Source organism: Heterodontus francisci, chromosome 5 (genome assembly GCF_036365525.1).
Source record: "Heterodontus francisci isolate sHetFra1 chromosome 5, sHetFra1.hap1, whole genome shotgun sequence".
Classification (NCBI taxonomy): domain Eukaryota; kingdom Metazoa; phylum Chordata; class Chondrichthyes; order Heterodontiformes; family Heterodontidae; genus Heterodontus; species Heterodontus francisci.
This window is the reverse complement of record NC_090375.1, coordinates 181,893,460-181,915,225: the sequence shown is the minus strand read 5'-3', so window position 1 is coordinate 181,915,225 and position 21,766 is coordinate 181,893,460. Positions and strand designations below refer to the sequence as shown.

Here is a 21,766-nt window from a genome sequence, read left to right as displayed (position 1 = left end):
AAAATACTTTCAAAGCAGTAAGGCTTGAAATACATTCTGCAAGCAAGGGACAAGTTTCCTTTTTTTTTAAAGTTACTTTTTTATTAGTTGTGCCCTATTGCAGAAAAAGGGACACTTTTGCTTGCTATTTGTTTACACTGGGCGTTGGTTGATTTGGAAAAAGCTGAGCAGAGGCAGAACTTGTCTTAGCTGCTTGCTCAACATCACCAAAATGCGCCTACTGGTCACATGTTGGGTTAACAGGAAGGAAATCATATGATCAACATGGAAGAGGTGGGCTGAGCACTGTGGATTGAACCCTGCTAAAGACACACAAGCAACAACAGCATTGAAGAATTCCTCTTCTGTTTGCACCTCAGCGAGAGATGCAGGGGCGAGCATCGAAGACGGGCTGATTCAGTCCTGGGGCTTGCATTCTCCCTATAGACGCTGTGCGGAGCGAAGAGGAAGACTGGAGCTTGAAGTCAGGGTGGTTGCAATAAATCCAGCGGCATCAGGCTCTTCCTTTGGTGCAAGGACTGGTCTGCTGCTGCTACCCCCTTGGTTGTTGGAAGCTGCCCCTCAACCATGGTGGACTTTCTGGCAGAGAACAACCTCTGCGGGCAGGCAATTCTCAGGATTGTGTCCCGAGGTAACGCCATCATAGCAGAACTTTTGAGACTGTCCGAGTTCATCCCGAGTGTTTACAGACTCCGAGACAAGGCCGAGCAGCAGAAGTATGGAGACATCATCTGTGACTTCAGTTATTTCAAGGTGAGAGCTGCTGGTCTTGAGTATTCTTGGACATGTTCTCAGTATCTGCTGGAAAACAACCTGATTAAAAGTTCATTACATCGTTCTACCTGTGATATTTGGCCACAAATATGAATGCAACACATTTGTTTTGTACAGCTCTCTCTTGTTTATCAGGCTTTCTAGTTTTAGCAGAACCTCATTGACTTCCCTCAATCTTTGGACGAAAGTTTTTAACCAGTATCCCCACCTACAGCAACCACACATGAGACATGCATTAACCTAAACAAAAAAGCAAAATACACATTGAGCTGTCACCATTTCAATTTTTTTCTTGCAGGTGAAATATTTATCAGTATCTTTGAGGACATGTATAAAAATCTCCTGTAAGATGTGCACTTCCTGCCCACAAACTTTACTTCCTGTTGTCACCATTAAGCATTTCTATGATATATTTGCTGTTGTAAATTGCCACACTATTATTTCCCATTCAGTTGTAATGCCCAAAGAGAGAGTTGTAATGTGGTTTGAAATAATGACTTGCATTTATATAGTGCCTTTGCCTTTCATAATTTCACATCTCAAAGTGTTTCACAGCCAATGAAGTACTAATGAAGTCTAAACACTGATGTAATGTAGGAAAATCTGCAGCCAATTTTCACACAGCAAGCTCCCAGAAGCAGCAATGAGGTAATGACCAAATAATTTGTTTTAGTTATGTTGCTTGAGGGATAAGTATTGGCCGGATCACCAGGAAGAACTCCCTTACTGCTCTTCAAAATAGTGCCGTGTCCACATTTGGGGCATATTACGGTTTTAAAAAGCACGATGTAAATGGAAGTTCTTTCTTTTCTAATGTCTCCTCACTCAATTGCTGTCCTGTATATTAAAAAGAACTATGCTGCATAATTCTCTGTGGGCAATGCCACAATCAAGTTATCGGTAATTGAGGTAAAATCTGGATTTTGTGATTTTCAGGTAGTGAAATAAGTGATTATAATGTTTTAGCTGCGATCTTGATCCAATCATATAAACAAACTTTAATTTTGATATTAGTTTAAAAATGTGGAATTTTTTTATCACAATAGAGAAATTTGATATTCCACAAATATACAGTCATTTTTCAGGGCCAGTGATGGTGTTCAGCAGTAGTTATGAAGTTAGTACACTGTTTAAAAATCCAGTTACATCTCATTCAACAACATGTAACTTTTTCAAAGTGTTTTTACAGTGAGACTAACAGGGTAAAAATGGAAGTTTTCATCAATTGCTTCGCACATTACGGCACACCCTTTGGTGGAGTGCAGAACCATTGTCAGCAACTTCTGGGTTTCCACATTATTCTGAGCATATGTAGACTCCTGAAGTTGCTGACAATTTCAGTGGAATGATGACCGCAAACGCTAACAGTTTCACTATCATTATCACCGCAAAATCCGGGACCATGAAAGAACTGGTGCTCAAACTTATTATGCCAATAAGTAGTGGGATACCTAACCCTTATCTTGACAATAGCTTTGGGAAAACACGAGCAACATTGGGATGAAGAAAAAATCCGGCAAAGCCATCTTGGGCTGTTGTTATACTTTGATAACTGATTAAATTATTCCATCGCAATTAGTTTCCCTTGATGAGTTAATATATCTTTTAAAGGAAAGACTCTGTTATTTTAATGATAAAATTAATCTTATTTTAGGGTCCTGAGTACTATGAAGGCAAGTTGGAGTCTAAACCAGAGCTTCAGGATTTAGATGAAGAATTTCGTGAAAATCACATTGAAATATTGACACGGTTCTACCTTGCCTTTGAAAGTGTTCACAAATACATATTTGATCTGAACAGGTAAAAATGTGTACATGTGCCTGTTGTTAATCCCTGCATTTACAGAGTTGAATTTCAGCCGCTTAATTTGTGAATAATGTTTGGATACCTGGATTGATTTGAAATGTTGGTAGGTGATAAGAGTTTTGTTTTCCTGTTTGAAAATTAACTGTAAAGAAATTTTTGCCTGACAAGAACACCAAAAGGGAATATGATAAGTAGTGAACAAAGCCTGTAATGTACATGCAGATTTCCCTTTTATTTTAATTGATTTTGTTCTTGTGATCTGTACATATGATATTGCACAAATACAGGTGTGCTAAAAGATTTCATAGTGTATGAACCAAACTGCGGAACAAATTAAGTGATGCAACTGTGAGTGTGTTATGAAGAACCAATTCCATGAGTTGTGCGATGACTGTCTCAGCTTTACTCGTTGAGTTAAATTTGTATCAAATGTTGAATTCTACTTTTCTGATGGATTATTTCAGATTCCTTGAAGATCTCAATGAAGGTGTATACATTCAGCAGACCCTTGAAACTGTGCTCCTAAATGAAGATGGAAAGCAACTACTTGTAAGTTAATATAGCATTTCCAAAACACTAGTATTTTGTTTGAAATTTGGACGGGGAGATGGAGAAACAAACTGAGTGAGACACAAGTGAGTTAAGGATCTTGCGATGTTTCACTCAGTTAAAGGCGCTATATAAATGCAAACTGTAGTGCACAATCCTTTACTTAGATACGAACATTTGAATTAGGAGCAGGAGTAGGCCACTCGGCCCTTCGAGCCTGCTCTGTCATTCAGTAGGTTCATGGCCACATTTCCACCTACCCCCGATAACCTTCTACCCCTTGCTTATCAAGAATCTATCTACCTCTGCCTTAAAATATTCAGTGACTCTGCTTCCACTGCCTTTTGAGGAAGAGAATTCCAAAGACTCACGACCGTCCGAGAGAAGAAAATTTCTCCTCATCTCTGTCTTAAATGGGCGACCCCTTATTTCTAGATTCTCCCCAAGGGGAAACATCCTTTCCATATCCACCCTGTCAAGACCCCTCAGGATCTTATATGTTACAATCATGTCGTCTCTTACTTTTCTAAGTTCCAGCGGATATAAATCCATCTTATCGATATTGCAGAAAGTTTTATTGCCGTCTCAATCCAGTTTATAGTGAACACGAATTCACAATTTAGAACCACCCAAAATTTAATACCTGATTTATATTGTGATCAGGAGTCATACTCTGGGATCAACATTTAGGTTTGTTGCCTTCTGATTTATGAAGCAACTTCCTTTTATATTTGAAACACCTCTGATCCAAGAAGTGGCAAAAAATGGCCACTTGTTCCCAATCACCATTTTAGTGCTGGCTTCTGGTCTCGGAGCTAGTTCTCCACTGGCACAGCAAATTTGAAGTCAAAGTAAAATCAAGAAAAATTAAGTAAATTAATTAGAGACCTACACGTATCTATGACTGGTCTCGGCTTAAGATTATTTCTTTAGTGGGCTATAATTTTGCCAACTTTGAAATGACCTGTTCAAACCATTCATGACAGAAAGCGAGAATGTAACTGAAAGGTGTATGAACAGAGTTGGCAGTTAACTTGAGGGAAGGCTACAGGGTGGTTAGTATGTGAGATGGAATCGTCTCACTAGGTATTGATCCAAAGTTGAGGGTTAAGATACGTTGTTAATAGGGATCTTTATTTAATGTGCAGCATATACTGTAGCTAACCAACGAATGTTTGATGTTTAAAGTCAAAAAGTGGGGAAACATTCCATTTCACAAGGCTGCTATGATTCACCTTGATGAGCAGGATAAATCACCAAAAAGTAAACTAATACAAAATGAAAAGTGGAAAGATTGGTTTTATTTTGTTTTAACTCAAAATTCTTTGAAATGTTCCTTATCATGGTAAGTGGTTACATCCTTAGCAGGAAAAGAAAGAACAAAATGATGAGGTATGAGGGATATAATCAAGCTTCTCCTGACATCAATATTTGTTCTTTCTCTTTATCCAGTCCTCAGCCTGGATTTCAAGTCCATTACAGTTCAATTCTTCCCCTTTCCCTGTACTGTATATGCAAGTAATAGTCTAGCCTACTCTGTGCTGGGAAAACAACCAAATAGTTACATGCACATTCATGATAGTGAATTCCATCACCTCCCCTTTTTAAAAAGAATCCATATATCATCTCTTAGTTGCCGGGGGCTGTAAAGGAGTGTGACTTTGCTGTGTTTATTTTTTTTCCCCACTTTCCCTGACATTAGGCCCAGAAGTGGGAGTATGTTGGGGAAGTGTGAGTGTGGACCTCTGTCATTGCGGGCAGCCTTGTCTCCTATTTTATTTGTTCTTATCCGCAAGCAGTAACTATAAAGTTCTTGATCAAAAGCTTAGAAAAGTGAAAGTTGTGGTGTTCTCACAGCCTTAATAAACTTGTGGCAGCCATCATGTACTTCTATTTGATTATTTTCCCCTTGGCTGAATATATTCTTTTGATGTTGGTGTTTAGTGTGAAGCCTTATACTTGTATGGAGTCATGCTGCTGGTTATTGACCACAAGATTGAAGGAGAGTTGAGAGAAAGGATGCTGGTTTCCTACTACAGATACAGGTAGCGTACACTGTATGAAGACGGTATACACAAGGTCCCGTCATTTCAAGTTTTTATTGCACAGAATGTACAAGGCAGCGACAAATTTGAGTCCAGATACCGTTGCAAATTGAGAGAGAACCTGGAATTCTTCAATGTGCCACTGTCTTGAACACTTGCAAATGCTTCAATTTATAAAATGTACTTTGTTTTTTAACATGTTTTTCTTTTTAGAAAAAAAAACGCCTATTATCTTGCCTTCTACTTTTCTCACTGGGTGGGTGATCTGCTTCCAGAATGTTGATAATAGTGCCACAGCCTTTGCTATTAGGTTTGCAAGAGTTACAATGTGACTCGCATTTCTGGCCAGCCAGCCAGAGTAATTGTGTAGTTTGATCTCTGTATTAAAGCAATAAGATAGTTAGTATTGATCAGAATTAAAATAGCTGATCCCCAAATAAATTTCTGAGAGCAGTCACGCTTCACCTTTGCAAGTTCTTCTGCTGCCATAGGAACATATGATTATGCCTTCTTGTTCTGGATTCTCCCAACAGAGGAAATAATTTCTCTATACCCAACCTATTGAATCCCTTTATCATTTCAAATCGGTCAATTAGATCACCTCTCAACCACCTAAATTCAAGGGAATATAAGCCATGTTTATGCAACCTGTCCTCATAATTTAACTGTTTAAGCCCTGGTATCATGCTGGTGAATCTGTGCTGTACTCCTTCCAAGGCCTAAATATCCTCCCTGAGATACAGTGCCCAAAACTAACCGAGTGCTCCATATGGGGTCGGACCAAGGCTCCATACAACTGAAGACCAATATTCCATTAGGATTTTGGTTACTTTTTGTACCTCTGCTCTAGCTTTGTGGTTTCTATACCTGGACGCCTAATACCTTTGAACTCCATCGCTTCTAGTCTTATCGTTAAGAAAATATTTCTGATTTGTGGATTTTTAAAAATTCATTCACGGCATGTGTGCGTCACTGGCGAGGTCAGCATTTATTGCCCATCCCTAATTGCCCTTGAGAAGGTGGTGGTGAGCTGCCTTCTTAAACTGCTGCAGTCCATATGAGGTAGGTATACCCACAGTGCTGTTAGGAAGGGAGTTCGAGGATTTTGACCCGGCGACAGTGAAGGAACGACGATATAGTTCCAAGTCAGGATGGTGTGTGACTTGGAAGGGAACTTGCAGGTGGTGGTGTTCCCATGCATTTGCTGCCCTTGTCCTTCTAGTTGGTAGAGGTCACGGGTTTGGATGGTGCTGTCTAAGAAGCCTTGGTGTGTTGCTGCAGTGCATCTTGTAGATGGTACACACTGCTGCCACTGTGCGTCGGTGGTGGAGGGAGTGAATGTTTGTAGATGGGGTGCCAATCAAGTGGGCTGCTTTGTTCTGGATGGTGTCGAGCTTCTTGAGTGTTGTTGGAGCTGCACCCATCCAGGCAAGTGGAGAGTATTCCATCACACTCCTGACTTGTGCCTTGTAGATGGTGGACAGCTTTGGGGAGTCAGGAGATGAGTTACTCGCCACAGGATTCCTAGCCTCTTATCTGCTCTTGTAGCCACGGTATTTATATGGCTACTCCAGTTCAGTTTCTGGTCAATGGTAGCCCCTAGGATGTTGATAGTGAGGGATTCAGCGATGGTAATGCCATTGAATGTCAAGGGGAGATGGTTAGATTCTCTCTTGTTGGAGATGGTCATTGCCTGGCACTTGTGTGGCGCGAATGTTACTTGTCACTTATCAGCCCAAGCCTGGATATTGTCCAGGATTTGCTGCATTTCTACACAGACTGCTTCAGTATCTGAGGAGTCACGAATGGTGCTGAACATTGTGCAATCATCAGCGAACATCCCCACTTCTGACCTTATGATTGAAGGAAGGTCATTGATGAAGCAGCTGAAGATGGTTGGGCCCAGGACACCACCCTGAAGAACTCCTGCAGTGATGTCCTGGAGCTCAGATGATTGACCTCCAACAACCACAACCATCTACCTTTGCGCTAGGTATGACTCCAACCAGTGGAGAGTTTTACCCCTGATTCCCATTGACTCCAGTTTTGCTAGGGCTCCTTGATGCCATACTTGGTCAAATGCTGCCTTGATGTCAAGGGCCGTCACTCTCACCTCACCTCTTGAGTTCAGCTCTTTTGTCCATGTTTGAACCAAGGCTGTAATGAAGTCAGGAGCTGAGTGGCCCTGGCGGAACCCAAACTGAGCGTCACTGAGCAGGTTATTGCTAAGCAAATGCTGCTTGATGGCACTGTTGATGACACCTTCCATTACTTTCCTGATGATTGAGAGTAGACTGTTGGGGCAGTAATTGGCTGGGTTGGACTTGTCCTGCTTTTTGTGTACAGGACATACCTGGGCAATTTTCCACATTGCCGGGTAGATGCCAGTGTTGGAGCTGTACTGGAACAGCTTGGCTAGTGGTGCGGCAGGTTCTGGAGCACAGGTCTTCAGTACTATTGCCGGAATATTGTCAGGGCCCATAGCCTTTGCGATATCCAGTGCCTTCACACGTTTCTTGATATCACGCAGAGCAAATTGACTGAAGTCTGGCATCTGTGATGCTGGGGACGTCAGGAGGAGGCCGAGATGGATCATCAACTGGGCATTTCTGGCTGAAGGTTGTTACAAATGCTTTTGCCTTATCTTTTGCACTGATGTGCTGGGCTCCCCCATCATTGAAGATGGGGATATTTGTGGAGCCACCTCCTCCAGTTAGTTGTTTAATTGTCTACCACCATTCATGGCTGGATGTGGCAGGACTGCAGAGCTTAGTTCTGACCTGTTGGTTATGGGATCGCTTAGCTCTGTCTATCGCATGCTGCTTATGCAGTTTGGCATGCAAGTAGTCCTCTGTTGTAGCTTCACCAGGCTGACTCCTCATTTGGAGGTATGCCTGGTGCTGCTCCTGGCATGCCCTCCTGCACTCCTCATTGAACCAGGGCTGGTCTCCTGACTTGATGGTAATGGTGGAGTGGGGGATATGCCGGGCCAGGAGGTTGTAGATTGTTGAGTACAATTCTGATGCAGCTGATGGCCCACAGCGTCTCATGGATGCCCAGTTTTGCATTGCTAGATCTGTTTGAAATCTATCCCATTTAGCATGGTGGTAGTGCCACACAACACGATGGAGGGTATCCGCAATGTGAAGGCGGGACTTCGTCTCCACAAGGACTGCGCGGTGGTCACTCCTACCAATACTGTCATGGACAGATGCATCTGCGGCAGGCAGATTGGTGAGGATGAGGTCAAGTATGTTTTTCCCTCTTGTTGGTTCCCTCACCACTTGCCACAGACCCAGTCTAGGAGCTATGTCCTTTAGGACTTAGCCAGCTCAGTTAGTTGTGGTGCTACTGAGCCATTCTTGGTGATGGACATTGAAGTCCCCCACCCAGAGTACATTCTGCGCCCTTACTACCCTCAGTGCTTCCCTCCGAGTGCTGTTCAACATGGAAGAGTACTGACTCATCAGCTGAGGGAGGGCAGTAGGTGGTAATCAGCAGGAGGTTTCCTTGTCTATGTTTGACCTGACGCCATGAGACTTCATGGGGTCCAGAGTCAATATTGAGGACTTACAGGGCAACTCCCTCCCCGCTGTATACCACTGTGCTACCACCTCTGTTGGGTCTGTCCTGCCGGTGGGACAGGACATACCCAGGGATAGGATGGTAGTGTCTGGGACATTGTCTGTAAGGTGTGATTCCGTGAGAATGCCTATGTCAGGCTGTTGCTTGACTAGTCTGTGGGACAGCTCTCCCAACTTTGGCCCAAGCCCCCAGATGTTAGTCAGGAGGGCCTTTGCAGGGTCGACAGGGTTGGGTTTGCCGTTGTCGTTTCCTGTGCGTAGGTCGATGCTGGTTGGTCCGTCCGGTTTCATTCCCTTTTATTGACTTCGTAGTGGTTAGATACAACTGAGTGGCTTGCTCGGCCATTTCAGAGGGCATGTAAGAGTCAACTACATTTGCTGTGGGTCTGGAGTCACATGTATGCCAGACCAGGCAAGGATTGCAGATTTACTTCCCTAAAAGACATTACAACAATCGACAATGGTTTCATGGCCATCATTAGACTAGCTTTTTAATTCCAGATTTATGAATTGAATTCAAATTCCACCTTCTGCTGTGGTGGGATTCGAACCCATGTCCCCAGAGCAATATTCTGGATCACTGGGTTGCTAGTCCAGTGTCAATCCCACTCCGCCACTGCCTCCCCGGCTCACACTTCCCCCACATTAAACTTCCTCTGCGTTGGTTTTTCCCATCTATGTCCCTTTGTAACTTTCTGCACCCAGCTGCACAACTTGGTATGCCTCCTAGCTTGATGCCATCTGCACACTCGGATATAAATGCTTTCTTCCTTCATCCAAGTCATTTATATACATGCCGAACAGCCGTGGCCTCAGTACAGACCCCTCGGGAACACTACTTGTCACATCCAGCCGATCAGAGAGCTCAGCTGCAATCTTGAATCTTCAACTTTCTGCTGCTGAGTACTTGAAATGAGAGAAAATTCTGCTGATCTATTATCAGGCTTCTTTAGTAGTTAATAAAGCTGTAAGTGCTTGTGTACAGTTGTGAATGTGATCTACTTCTGGTGGAGTCATATTTTAAGCTTGGCTTTCAGCACGTCCTTTCAGTTCATTAGAACAGTATACAAGGGTGACTTCACATTACTACAATTCAATTGCTGTCCATGCTTACGTTTTTAAAATCCCCACCCCCTGTTAAAGAATATAGCAGATTTTGACCAGGGCCCTTTGAAATTATCAAGTCCTATAAATAATTGTGTTATCTGCTTTGCAAATTTGTAAGGACTCTGGGTGCCATTAGCTTCAAACACACTCTAAGTCATTTCTCACTTACTGTCTCGCACTTGCACCATACCTTCCCACTACCATTCCAGCAAGCTGTATCTAGGTCACATTCAATACTGCTCAACCTTTTCTGACCATTGGTGTAGTTCTGTCGATGACGGGGAAACTTTTTCAGTTGAAGGGTATGGTGTGGTAGTTTCCTAAAAGCAGATTATTCTGCCTGGTAAGGCTGAGAAGTGACAGATTTATTATTCACATTAAACAGATATGAGAAGTTGTTCAACTTTGGCAGCATTAGTGTGCTGTTTTCCAGCTGCTACTGCTCCACACTAATGGAGCTGGAAATTGCAGATCTACAGGTTGGCCTATGCCAGCTGTGTACTTTGTATTTGCAAGTGACAATCCTTGCTACGGATATGGTTGCATCCTTGCGACTCATTACAGTGCTATTTTATACTGATTATAAAATTTTCTGTTTTACCATTCATTTTTACTACAAATATCACCATGCCAAGCTATTGAAGAATTTATTTTAATATGATTTCATCCGAGGGACTAGATGAGAAGAAATCTGTTATGGATTATATCTGAAGTGTAAATCAGTTTCTTCAATCACTTCCACATGATGTCACTACCACTTGCCATTTAATTAAAGATGTATGCAACTTTTTAAACCTAAAGGACAGTATGTTAAAGATAATCCAATCATTTCATTCATGAATTCATTCCTACTGGTGAGCCGAAGGTGTTTGACATTATTTTGTCTCTTGCTCGCATTCGCTAACAGACTTCAGTTTTGTGTCCTCGCAGTAAAAGGATAATGTGCTTGTGTCTTTCACAGTGCTGCTCGTTCCTCTTCTGATTCCAATCTGGATGATATTTGTAAGCTGGTGCGTAGCACAGGGTATTCACCTCTGGCAGGAGCAAAGAGGCCCCCCAACTACCCAGAGAGCTACTTTGAGAGAGTGCCAATTAACAGGACGTTCATCTCAATGGTGGTTGGTCGGCTACGATCGGATGATATTTACAATCAGGTAAGAAATATGTATAATAAAAGCAAGATACTGCAGATACTGGATATCTGAAATAAAAACAAGAAATGCTGGAAATACTCAGCAGGTCTGGCAGCATCTGTGGAGAGAGAAGTAGCGTTAACATTTCAGGTCAGTGACCCTTCATCAGAACTGGCAGGTATTAGAAATGTAAAGGTTTTAAGCAAGTAAAGCGGGTGGTGGGGCAAGAGATAACCAAAGAGAAGGTGTTGATAGGACAGAGGGTCACAGAGAATAACTTGACCAGTAGGTCATGGAAAAAAGGCAAACAGTATGTTAATGGTGTGCTGAAAGACAAAGCGTTAGTACAGAGAGGGTGTGACTAGACTGTAAAGCACAAAGCACTCCAAGCACAAACATTAAAAAAACAGAAACAGTGGGTAGGCACAGTAGAAACAAACTTAATAATAAAAATAAATAAAATAACCAAATAAAAAAGAAAAAGAATGCTCTGAAATTATTGAACTCAATGTTCAGTCCGGCAGGCTGTAGTGTGCCTAATCGGTAAATGAGATGCTGTTCCTCGAGCTTGCGTTGATCTTCGCTGGAATTCTGCAGTAATCCCAGGACAGAGATGTGAGCATGAGAGCAGGGGGGGTGTTGAAATGGCAAGGAATCGGAAGCTCGGGGTTATGCTTACGGACTGAGCGGAGGTGTTCTGCAAAGCGGTCACTTAATCTGTGTTTGGTCTCCCCAATGCAGAGGAGACCACATTGTGAGCAGCAAATACAGAATTGAAAGAAGTACAAGTAAATCGCTTCACCTGAAAAGAGTGTTTGGGATCTTGGATGGTGAGGAGAGAGGAGGTAAATGGGCAGGTATTACACCTCCTGCTATTGCAGGGGAAGGTGCCATGGGAAGGGGGCGAGGTGGTGGGGGTAATGGAGGAGTGGACGAGGGTGTCGCGGAGGGAGCGATCCCTTCGGAATGCTGATGGGGAAGGGAGGGGAATATGCGTTTGGTAGTGGCATCACGCTGGATGTGGCATATGTTCTGTTATGTATGTTCTGCTAACCTAAGGTAAATAGTAGCAAATAATGGCAATAAATAATAATTAAGATCTGAAGAATATGTTTATCAATAAAATAGCACAAGTGGGCAAATCACCATAGCCATGATGCAAACTAAATGGAAAACTTAGCAGTCTTCTGTTTATTTCCTGAGCAAATTGCTTTGGTATAGGTAAATTATCATGCACACTAAAATATGCTTCCTAACGTCAAGTAGTTCTGCTGTCTATTATTTACAAATGGCTTTGTCGTAAATCCATCCATGTAATTAAAAATTAGTACTTCAACCGACATCGGACTTTGTTACAGATGCAAAATAGTCTTAAAATACTGGGTGCTCATGAACTGTCTAACTTACATTCTTAAACTGCCAAATATATTCCAATGTGCAGTGCTCTCTGACCAAACAACAATTGACCTTTGACCTGAACCACAGTTTATTCAATAATTAGTCTTTGTGGACTCAAGGTGACATTTTAGCAGATCAATACATTGTCCATAACATGATATAACACTCTGGTGTGTAATGGTCACCCCACGTTAAAAGAACTCACGCACAGGCATCTTCCACCCCCTCAAAATGATCTTCGGGACCTGGAATATCAGGATTGGACTATTCGGTCACCTAAGGACCCACAACCTGGTGTGGAAGAAAGTCATCCCTGTTCCCGAGAGACTGCCTAAGAAGAGAACACTCCTTATCCTCTCTGAAGCAGTGTATCTTCCTACTTAATGTGAGCAGTGTGACATGAGATCTGTTGCGTGTGGATGTGTGTGCATATTTATATATCAGTAAATCTAGCATTAATTTCCTGTTTTTGCCTTTCAAAAAAAAAAGCTTTCCAAGTGGCGCAGTGGTTAGCACCGCAGCCTCACAGCTCCAGGGACCCGGGTTCGATTCCGGGTACTGCCTGTGTGGAGTTTGCAAGTTCTCCCTGTGTCTGCGTGGGTTTTCTCCGGGTGCTCCGGTTTCCTCCCACAAGCCAAAAGACTTGCAGGTTGATAGGTAAATTGGCCATTATAAATTGTCAATAGTATAGGTAGGTGGTAGGGAATGTAGGGACAGGTGGGGATGTGGTAGGAATATGGGATTAGTGTAGGATTAGTATAAATGGGTGGTTGATGTTCGGCACAGACTCGGTGGGCCGAAGGGCCTGTTTCAGTGCTGTATCTCTAATCTAATCTAATCTAAACACACAATACTGGATCTATTGTGTGTTCTTCATTATAAGTTACTTAATTCAAAATAAAGGTTCCACGGCATTATAGGTAGATATTCACAGAATTATTAAGCATATGATAACTATTACTGACATTAATTAAATATACACTTAACAGCACCTATGGCAAAACCTTGCAAATTCACTGGAGAATTCACACATGTTAATGGCTTCAAGCTCAAAGTTTGCCAGGCTGATCATGCCTCATTGAATTCTGAGAGATCCATCCCCATCACCCACTATTTTATACTTTTTATCAATCCTGCTATATTTCAGCATTACCTAACTTTAATTTTGTGTCCTTTTATAAATAACTTCATCTTTGCATATCCTGAGTGATCTGTTAATCAAATCTTTAGGCTGGAGACAGTTCATGAATTTCCGTAACTATCAAAAGCCTTTTAACCATCTGTGAGAGTGTTATTTTCCATCATCCTAGGCCGTATCCCTTTGACAGATGTGGGCTTCAAAGGTTGCCTCCATGTGCAACTATTTATGTCTGATAACTACAACCCTTTCCTGCCAACTTCATCCAGCCACCATAAAAATGTCACATATCTCTTGCATCCTTATGAAGTTGAAAGGTGAATATGCCTACTAAATGCTGTCTTCACATCCACCTCTATGCCTTAGAATTCTCAAGGTCTTGTTACAGGATCTATTTATATCAAAGGGACAATCAAACTGCGAGCGACAGCAGCTACAGTTGAAAAGTTACTGGACACAGATAATACAAAGAAATTAATATAAAGAGAAATCAATAACAGGATTATTGCCAGATTAACTGCTTTCTAACAGCTCCACAATGTCTCCAATCTTTTTAATTGATCTCTTTCTAACCCTGTACTGTATTTTCTAAACAGTTTGATTTTTTTTACCTTTTTGAATAGACGCTCACTTTAGCAGCTGAATAATACATGGGGGGGGGGGGGGGCGGTTGAATTCTGCCCGTTAATGGTGGTAAAGTTGGCGGATTGACTATGTTGCCTGCCCAAAGCTGGCATTGGGAGGCCGGAGGCCCGAAACATTTTCATTTGAATGACAGTGGTGAGCTGTGGGCACCCTGTTGCATCTCGTTGGTTGTGGGAAGGCAGGAAATTGGCTGGCTCCTGTGCTGAACATGCTGGGAGTGGCAGCGAGGAAGTGGGAGGGGAGGTGAGCTGATCCCGGAGAGGGTCGTCAGTGGGAGGGGAGGTGAGCTGATCCCGGAGAGGGTCGTTCAGTGGGCCAGCAGCAGGCTATTTTTGATTTTGTGGGGTCAGAAGGAGCGCTCCTGCCCCACATAAATAGTCCACGCAAAATTCTGGGCCTTAAACAAAACCCAGAGGTCCCTTTAAGGAGTGTTGGTTAGGCTGTTCAGCACCTGGTATAATTGGATGAGGACGTGTGTGGCGTACAGACAGAGGTGTGCTACTTGCCCGTTTACAAGGCCGCATGCCATTGCCTACCTAGGGGCAGCTAATGTGTCTCCCTCGCCCACCACAATGCCATTTGCCCAGTTTACAGGTGAAAAATGAAGACTTTGATTCAGTTACCAGCAAAAGTCATTTTAATCATCATTCTATGATGTGAAAAGTACATTTTTAACTAATTTTCCCTTTTAATTTTGTGTATTTCTTAAATTAGGTTTCAGCATATCCACTGCCAGAACACCGTAGTACAGCCCTTGCTACTCAGGCTGCCATGCTTTACATCATCCTCTACTTTGAACCATCCATACTCCACACCCAACAAGCCAAGATGAGGGAGATAGTGGATAAATACTTTCCAGACAACTGGGTAAGTGAATGTGAACTGTATGAATGCCAAAACTTTGCCTGCAGGATATTATGAGATTGTTTAAAAAGAACCAGTGCACAGAAACTTACTTACTTACTGCTTCTTTGTATCGCGCAGCCAGTCTGTTCAATGAAAAAAAAACAATGTTCTTTTGGAGCAACTAGCTGAAATCATAAAACTACCAATTCTGTTTTGAAGGCTTTTTTTAATGGTCAGGTCTGAGTCCATGCTATTGGATGAGTTTCCAGAGGATCTCTTTTAACCTTCCATTGCATCAGTTTTTCAACATTGTATAGCACTGTAATGAGTGCAATTTGTTTTATGAAAGAAAGACTTGCATTTATATAGCACCTTTCATGACCTCAGGAAGTGCCAAAGCATTTTACAACCAATAAAATCCTTTTTAAGTGCAGTCACTGGTGTAATGTCGGCAACATGATGCAAAATGTGATGAATTTACAAAGGCAGGATACTTGAACAAGACTTGAGCATTTTGGGTTTCTTTTTTTCACATCAGGTGATCAGCATTTACATGGGGATCACAGTCAACCTTATTGAGGCCTGGGAACCATACAAAGCTGCAAAGACAGCCCTCAATTATACACTGGAGCAGCTGAACATCAGGGAGCAGGTATGATCTCTGAAGGGTGGGCCTTCCCTTTTTGTTGTAATTCATGCATTGGATATTTTACATCTTTTCTTACCCTGTATAAAATGCACTGGGGTGTTAATTGAACTGTGGCGATAATGCATAACAGTCGTTAACGAATTGGCATCCCATTTTACAACCTTTGACCTCATTGGCAAAGAAAATCAGGCAGGGTGCAAAACGGGATGCCGTTTTGCTATCTGCCATTTTGCGTCATTGCCAAAGACTTCATTTCACCCCCACTGTTTGTATAAAAACACAAATTCAATGCATTGTATGTGATGCTTAGGTTGACCTGGGTTTTCTTTTTGCAGGCAGGTCGATACGGTGTGAGTGTTGAGCGGCTGCGCCAGCAGGTGCAGCAGTTTCTGAAGGAAGGTTTCTTGAGGGAAGAGTTTGTGCTGGACCACATCCCTAAGCTATTAAACTGCCTGAGAGATTGTAATGTGACGATTCGCTGGTTGATGCTTCACACTGCTGAATCTGGTAAATGTCTGAGAACCTATTCAAAACGAAGGACAGTTGAGATCCTGGAATATTTTGGGACCATTCAAGGAAGTGCTATATTGAAAGTGTCCAACACCTACCTGATTTATTTCTAATTGCTAAGTGTAAAAATCTTTCAGAAAACATTGCATTAAAGGAGCATCACAAGATAAAAAGGGGTCTTCAAAGGAAATCATAAATGAGATAGACATTGTCTGATAAAATATTGAACAATATATATTAGTGCTGAGACCCTTGAACTATCTTCTCTTTCCCCCCGCCCACCCCCCAAAATAGAAAGTCTTACATATAACATTTGTTAAAGTTGCCATGCCTTGATATTATGCTCAATTAACAGCTGCTTAGGTATACCATGACTAGGTACAGAATTCAGTGGGAACTCTGTGATTTGGCATTGATTCTCCGTTGCAGTTTCTCCAAATCTTTGTGGTCCTAGCAGTTACTAGGCACTTGAACCACTTTTGTGTTGCCGCCTGGGTGCAGGGAGAAGCAGCTAACTATGCTGCGGTCTGACATTTACTGTTTCTATTATGTAGCCCCATTTGTTGTGTGGGCCTGCCATTCTGCCCATGACTTGGTTCACGGGTGTCATGATGTCATCGCTAACGCTTGCTGTTGACACGGCTGGAGTAGCGCGTGTGCTGGTCCTGTCTCGGCTGGGGGCAGTGAGGAAAACCAAGTTTTAAAAAAAAAAACCCTGGGCTCCGCTGGGTATCCGTCCAAGAAATCTGGTAGATTTATGTTTAATGTGTTGCTGTGTGGTTGTGCAAGACCTGCCTACACGAAGGTGGAAGGCTAAAATAAAAGAAGTATTTGTCGAGGCTAATGAAAACTTTCATATTGCACCCAATATAGAGAAAAGATTTTATCCCCTTGGTCTCGGCTGGATTCAGACCTTGCTTCTTGTAGCCCCACTGGTGAAAGAAAATCACTTCTGTAACCTCCATGATCTCAGTTCTCAAATAATGCAACACAGTCCCACTTTGCTACTGTATGCATTGCACTCAGTCATTGTTTTCAATTAATGTTTTTATTATTCAATTGTGGGATGTGGGCATCACTGGCAAGACCAACATTTATTGCCCATCCTCAAGTGCCCTTGAGAAGGTGATGGTGAACCATCTGTGTGATTAAGGTAGTCCCACAATGCTGTTTGGGAGGAGCTCCAGAATTTTGACTCCGCGACAATGAAGAAACAGGGATATATTTCCCAGTCAGGATGGTGTGTGACTTAGAGGGGAACTTGGAAGTGGTGGTTTTCCCACGAGTCTGTTGCCATTTTCTTTCTAGAAGGTAGAGGTTGTAGGTTTGGGAGGTGCTGTTGAAAAAGCCTTGGCGAGTGCTGGAGTGTATCCTGTAAATGGTACACACTGCTGTCATGGTGCACCAGTGGTGGAGAAAGTGAATGATCTGCACCCCATCCACCACCTTAAACAAATGAGCTACTTTGTGCTGGATGGTTTTGAGCATCTTGTGTTGTTGTTGGAGCTTCACTCATCCAGGCAAGTGGGGAATATCCCATCACACTCCTAACTTGTGCCTTACAGATGGTGGACAGGCTTTAGGGAGTCAGGTGGTAAGTCACTCGCTGCAGAATTCCCAACCTCTGACCTGTTCTTGTGACCACAGTATTTATATGACTGATTCAGTTAAGTTTCAGGTCAATGGTAACCCCCAGGATGTTGATGGTGGGGGATTCGACTATGGTAATGCTGTTGAATGTCAGAGAAGTAGTTAGACTCTCTCTTGTTTGAATACCATTTTGTTTTCCTTTTATACAGTGTATGATCCAAACAACAAACGTCTGCGCCAGATTAAGGATCAAGTTTTCGTCGACTCGAAATACAATCCCAAAACCCTCTTTCAGCTTTTGTTGGACAGTGCCCAGTTTGAGTTTGTTTTGAAGGAGGTATGCTACCCTTGCTCCTCTTGGCTTTCATTTCTATAAATAATAAGGACGCATATATCCAAAAAAGTCTACACTGTCGATGCACAATTTAAATTTTAGTACTCCTGTGCCTTTTGAGAAAATGCTCAGCACTTCCATTTCCTGAGCATTTAATTTCTATTTTGCGATTCCTTTTGTTGCCATGGGGTCAGTACTTTTCCTGTTACAAACCTCATTAATGCTTTCCATGCTCTGTAGTTGCCAGCATTAGGCATTTTATGTGGTTTACTATGTTGAAATTTTATTATTTCCTTTCTAAGCAGACTAGTGACCATAAAGGGGATTTACTCATGGAAGCAGAGCGTATAGGTGATGTATTAAATGAATACTTTGCATCTGTCTTTACCAGGGAAGAAGATGCAACCCAGGCAATGGTGAAAGAGGAGGTAATTCAGACACTGGAAGGGTTTAAAATTGTTAAGGAGGACATATTAGATAGGCTGTCTGTACTCGAATTGGATAAAGCACCAGGACTGGATGAGATGCATCCAAGGATACTGAGGGAAAGTGAGGGTGGAAATTTCAGAGGCACTGGCCATAATTTTCCAGTCTTCCTTAGACTTGGGATTGGTGACAGAGGACTGGACAATTGCAAAAGTTACACCCTCGTTCAAAAAAGGGTGTAAATATAAGCCTGGCAACTACAGGCCAGTCAGTTTAACTTCAGTGGTGGGAAAACTTCCAGAATGATTAATTCAGGACAAAAATCAATAGTCACATGGACAAATGTGAGTTAATTAAGGAAAGCCAGCATGGATTTCTTAAGGGAAAATCATGTTTAACTAACTTGCTGGAGTTTTTTGAGGAGGTAACCGAGAGGCTTGCTGAGGGCAATGCTGTTGATGTGGTGTACATGGACTTTCAAAAGGCACTTGATACAGTGCCACACAACAGACTTGTGAGCAAACTTGTAACTCATGGAATAAAAGGGATGGTAGCAACATGGATATGGAATTAGCTGAGTGAGAGGAAACGGAGAGTAGTGGTTATTGGACCTTTTTTGGGCTGGAGGGAGGTTTGTAGTGGAGTTCCCCAGGGATCAATGTTGGACCCTTGCTTTTCCTGATATATATTAATGACCTAGACCTTGGTGTACAGGGCACAATTTCAAAGTTTGCAGATGATACAAAACTTGGAAGCATTGTCAACTGTGTGAAGGATGGTGTAGAACTACAAAAGGACATATTCAAGTTGGTGGAATGGGCAAACAGGTGGCAGATGAAGTTCAATGCAGAGAAATGTGAAGTGATTCATTTTGGTAGGAAAACATGGAGAGACAATATAGAATAAAGGGTACAATTCTAAAGGGGGTGCAGGAGCAGAGGGACCTTGTGTATGTGTGCATAAGTCATTGAAGGTGGCAGGACAGGTTGAGAGAGAGGTTAATAAAGCATACAGTATCCTGGGCTTTATTAATAGGGGCATAGAGTACAAGATCAAGGAGGTTATGTTGAACTTGTATAAGACACTAGTTCGGCCTCAGCTGGAATATTGTGTCCAGTTCTGGGCGCCGCACTTGAGGAAAGACGTGAGGGCGTTGGAGAGAGTACAGAAAAGATTCACAAGAATGGTTCCAGGGCTGAAGAACTTCAGTTATGAAGATGAGATTGGAGAAGGTGGGGAGCAAAATACTGCAGGTGCTGGCATTCTGAAATGAGAACAAAAAGTGTTGGAAATACTCAGCAGGTCTGGCAGGATCTGTGTAGAGAGAAACAGAGTTAACATTTCAGGTCTGTGACTCTTCATCAGAATATTTGACAGTTATATGAAAAGGAAGAATGTGCAGGGTTACGGGGAGAAGTCGGGGGAATGGAACAAAGTGAATTGCTCTTTCGGAGAGCTGGTGCAGACATGATGGGCCGAATGGCCTCCTGTGCTGTAACAATTCTGTGATTCTCGTAGGGATCCTCCAGAATAGCTGAAAAAAGGAGTGCTCCACAGGATAAAATCCGCACAACAGATTGTACTATAGCAGACAGAATTGCCTGAATGTTATCTGTGCAGCACGCTTTCAACTTGGCGACTTTCTGACACCATGCTGGCGCCATTTTTAAAGGGCTGCAAGCCCTTAGGAGAAATTTTAATTTTTAAAGGAATATTGTGAAGGATTATTTAATAAAAATTAAATACATAATGTAGACCCTTTCCCATCCTCCCCGATTGTTTTTTTTTGAGGACGTTGGCCGAAAAAGAAAATCTGTTACCAACCCGCACTTCCGCCCCCCAACCTCTTCACATTTGCCCTTCAACCCCTTCCCAACATCCCACATCCAATAAAAATTGATTTCCCGGCGCCCCACCCCTCCTGCCCTGAAAATGTTATTCCAACCCCCTCCACACCAGGTTTTCACCTTGGAACTCAATACGGAGTTCTGAAGGTGCGCGAAGCACAAATGGCGGCCATAAAATCGGCGTGGGATGGCTGCCGCCTGCAGGTAACTTCATTTACATCTTATTAATGTTAATTTACATATGGAGATGAAGGGTCTGCCACCAGGTGACAGGGGGACTGTATTGATGTCATGGGTTGAGGCTGGCCTCTCCCTGCAGAATTTTACCAGCCCCCATGCCGTGAACCGCGGCGTCAAGGGGCTGGTAAAATTCAGCCCAATCTTTTTAAATATGATGCATCTCAGTCTCTTTGGATCATCCTAACTCTGAGTTGGAAGATTGTGCACGTCCCACTTCAGGGCATAATCTAAGCACACTCCAGTGCAGTACTGTGGGAATGCTGCATTGTTGGAAGTGCCATTCTGTAGCAGAGACATTAAACCCCAGGGGTCCTGCCTGTTTGTTGTGATGTTTCAGGTAGACATTAGTTGGCTAATGGCACTATTTGAGGAAAAGCAAAGGGTCCTGGCCAACCTCCCAACATAGGTAGCATGGCCATTCATCTAGCTGCTCGTGGGATTGTTTGTGAAATTGGCTGTCACATTTGCCAACATAGCAATATTCATGGCACTTCAGAAAAAAAATACTCCTTACGTGAAACATTTTTTCCTGAGAGATGTGATGAAGTGCTATACTTGTAACTCTTATCATCTTTCATCTGATAGAGTATTTGATACTGTTGTCTCCCTCTTCCCACAAGCCTCCCACATTCTGACAGTTATGCTACACAGTTGGGAATAAGTTCTCATCAGTTCATTGGTATTATCCAATATGCTAATTTTGCTTTGAAGGGATATAAACTCCAGTTAAAAAAAAAAAATCCTTCTGTTTTGCCCGTTTCCTCTGGATTCATTGGCTCCTTACTGCCAGTACATAAAAACAGTAGTAGGCCATTTGAGCCTGTTTCTCCATTCAGATAGATCATGGCTTAACTGTACCTCAACTCCATTTACACACCGTTTCTCCATAGCCTTTATTAACCTTACCTAACAAACATCTATCAATCTCAATTCAATTGTTCTAGCATCCATTGTCTTTTGAGGAAGCAAGTTCTAGATTTCCACTGCTCTTTCTGTGAAAAAATGCTTTCTGTTTTATCTCCTGAATGGCCAAGCTCTTGCGTTTTAAATTGTGCTCCCTTGTTCTGGATTTTCCTATCGGAGGAAATAGTTTCCCTGTGTCTACCCTATCAAATCCCTTTATCATTTCAAAGGCTTGATTGCTC

General features: G+C 42.5%; 1 protein-coding gene across 1 annotated transcript in view; it reads left to right on the top strand.

Annotated features, from left to right (window-relative positions):
- Positions 1–251: 251 nt before the first annotated feature.
- washc5 (WASH complex subunit 5) overlaps positions 252–21,766 on the top strand; it is a 79,392-nt gene continuing 57,877 nt past the window's right edge. The window contains exons 1-9 of the mRNA XM_068032436.1: positions 252–753; positions 2,429–2,574; positions 3,045–3,129; positions 5,074–5,174; positions 10,827–11,019; positions 14,894–15,046; positions 15,564–15,677; positions 16,010–16,181; positions 17,984–18,111. Coding sequence (XP_067888537.1) covers positions 568–753; positions 2,429–2,574; positions 3,045–3,129; positions 5,074–5,174; positions 10,827–11,019; positions 14,894–15,046; positions 15,564–15,677; positions 16,010–16,181; positions 17,984–18,111 — 1,278 coding nt within the window. The 5' untranslated portion in view covers positions 252–567. The remainder of the gene's footprint in view (positions 754–2,428; positions 2,575–3,044; positions 3,130–5,073; positions 5,175–10,826; positions 11,020–14,893; positions 15,047–15,563; positions 15,678–16,009; positions 16,182–17,983; positions 18,112–21,766) is intronic.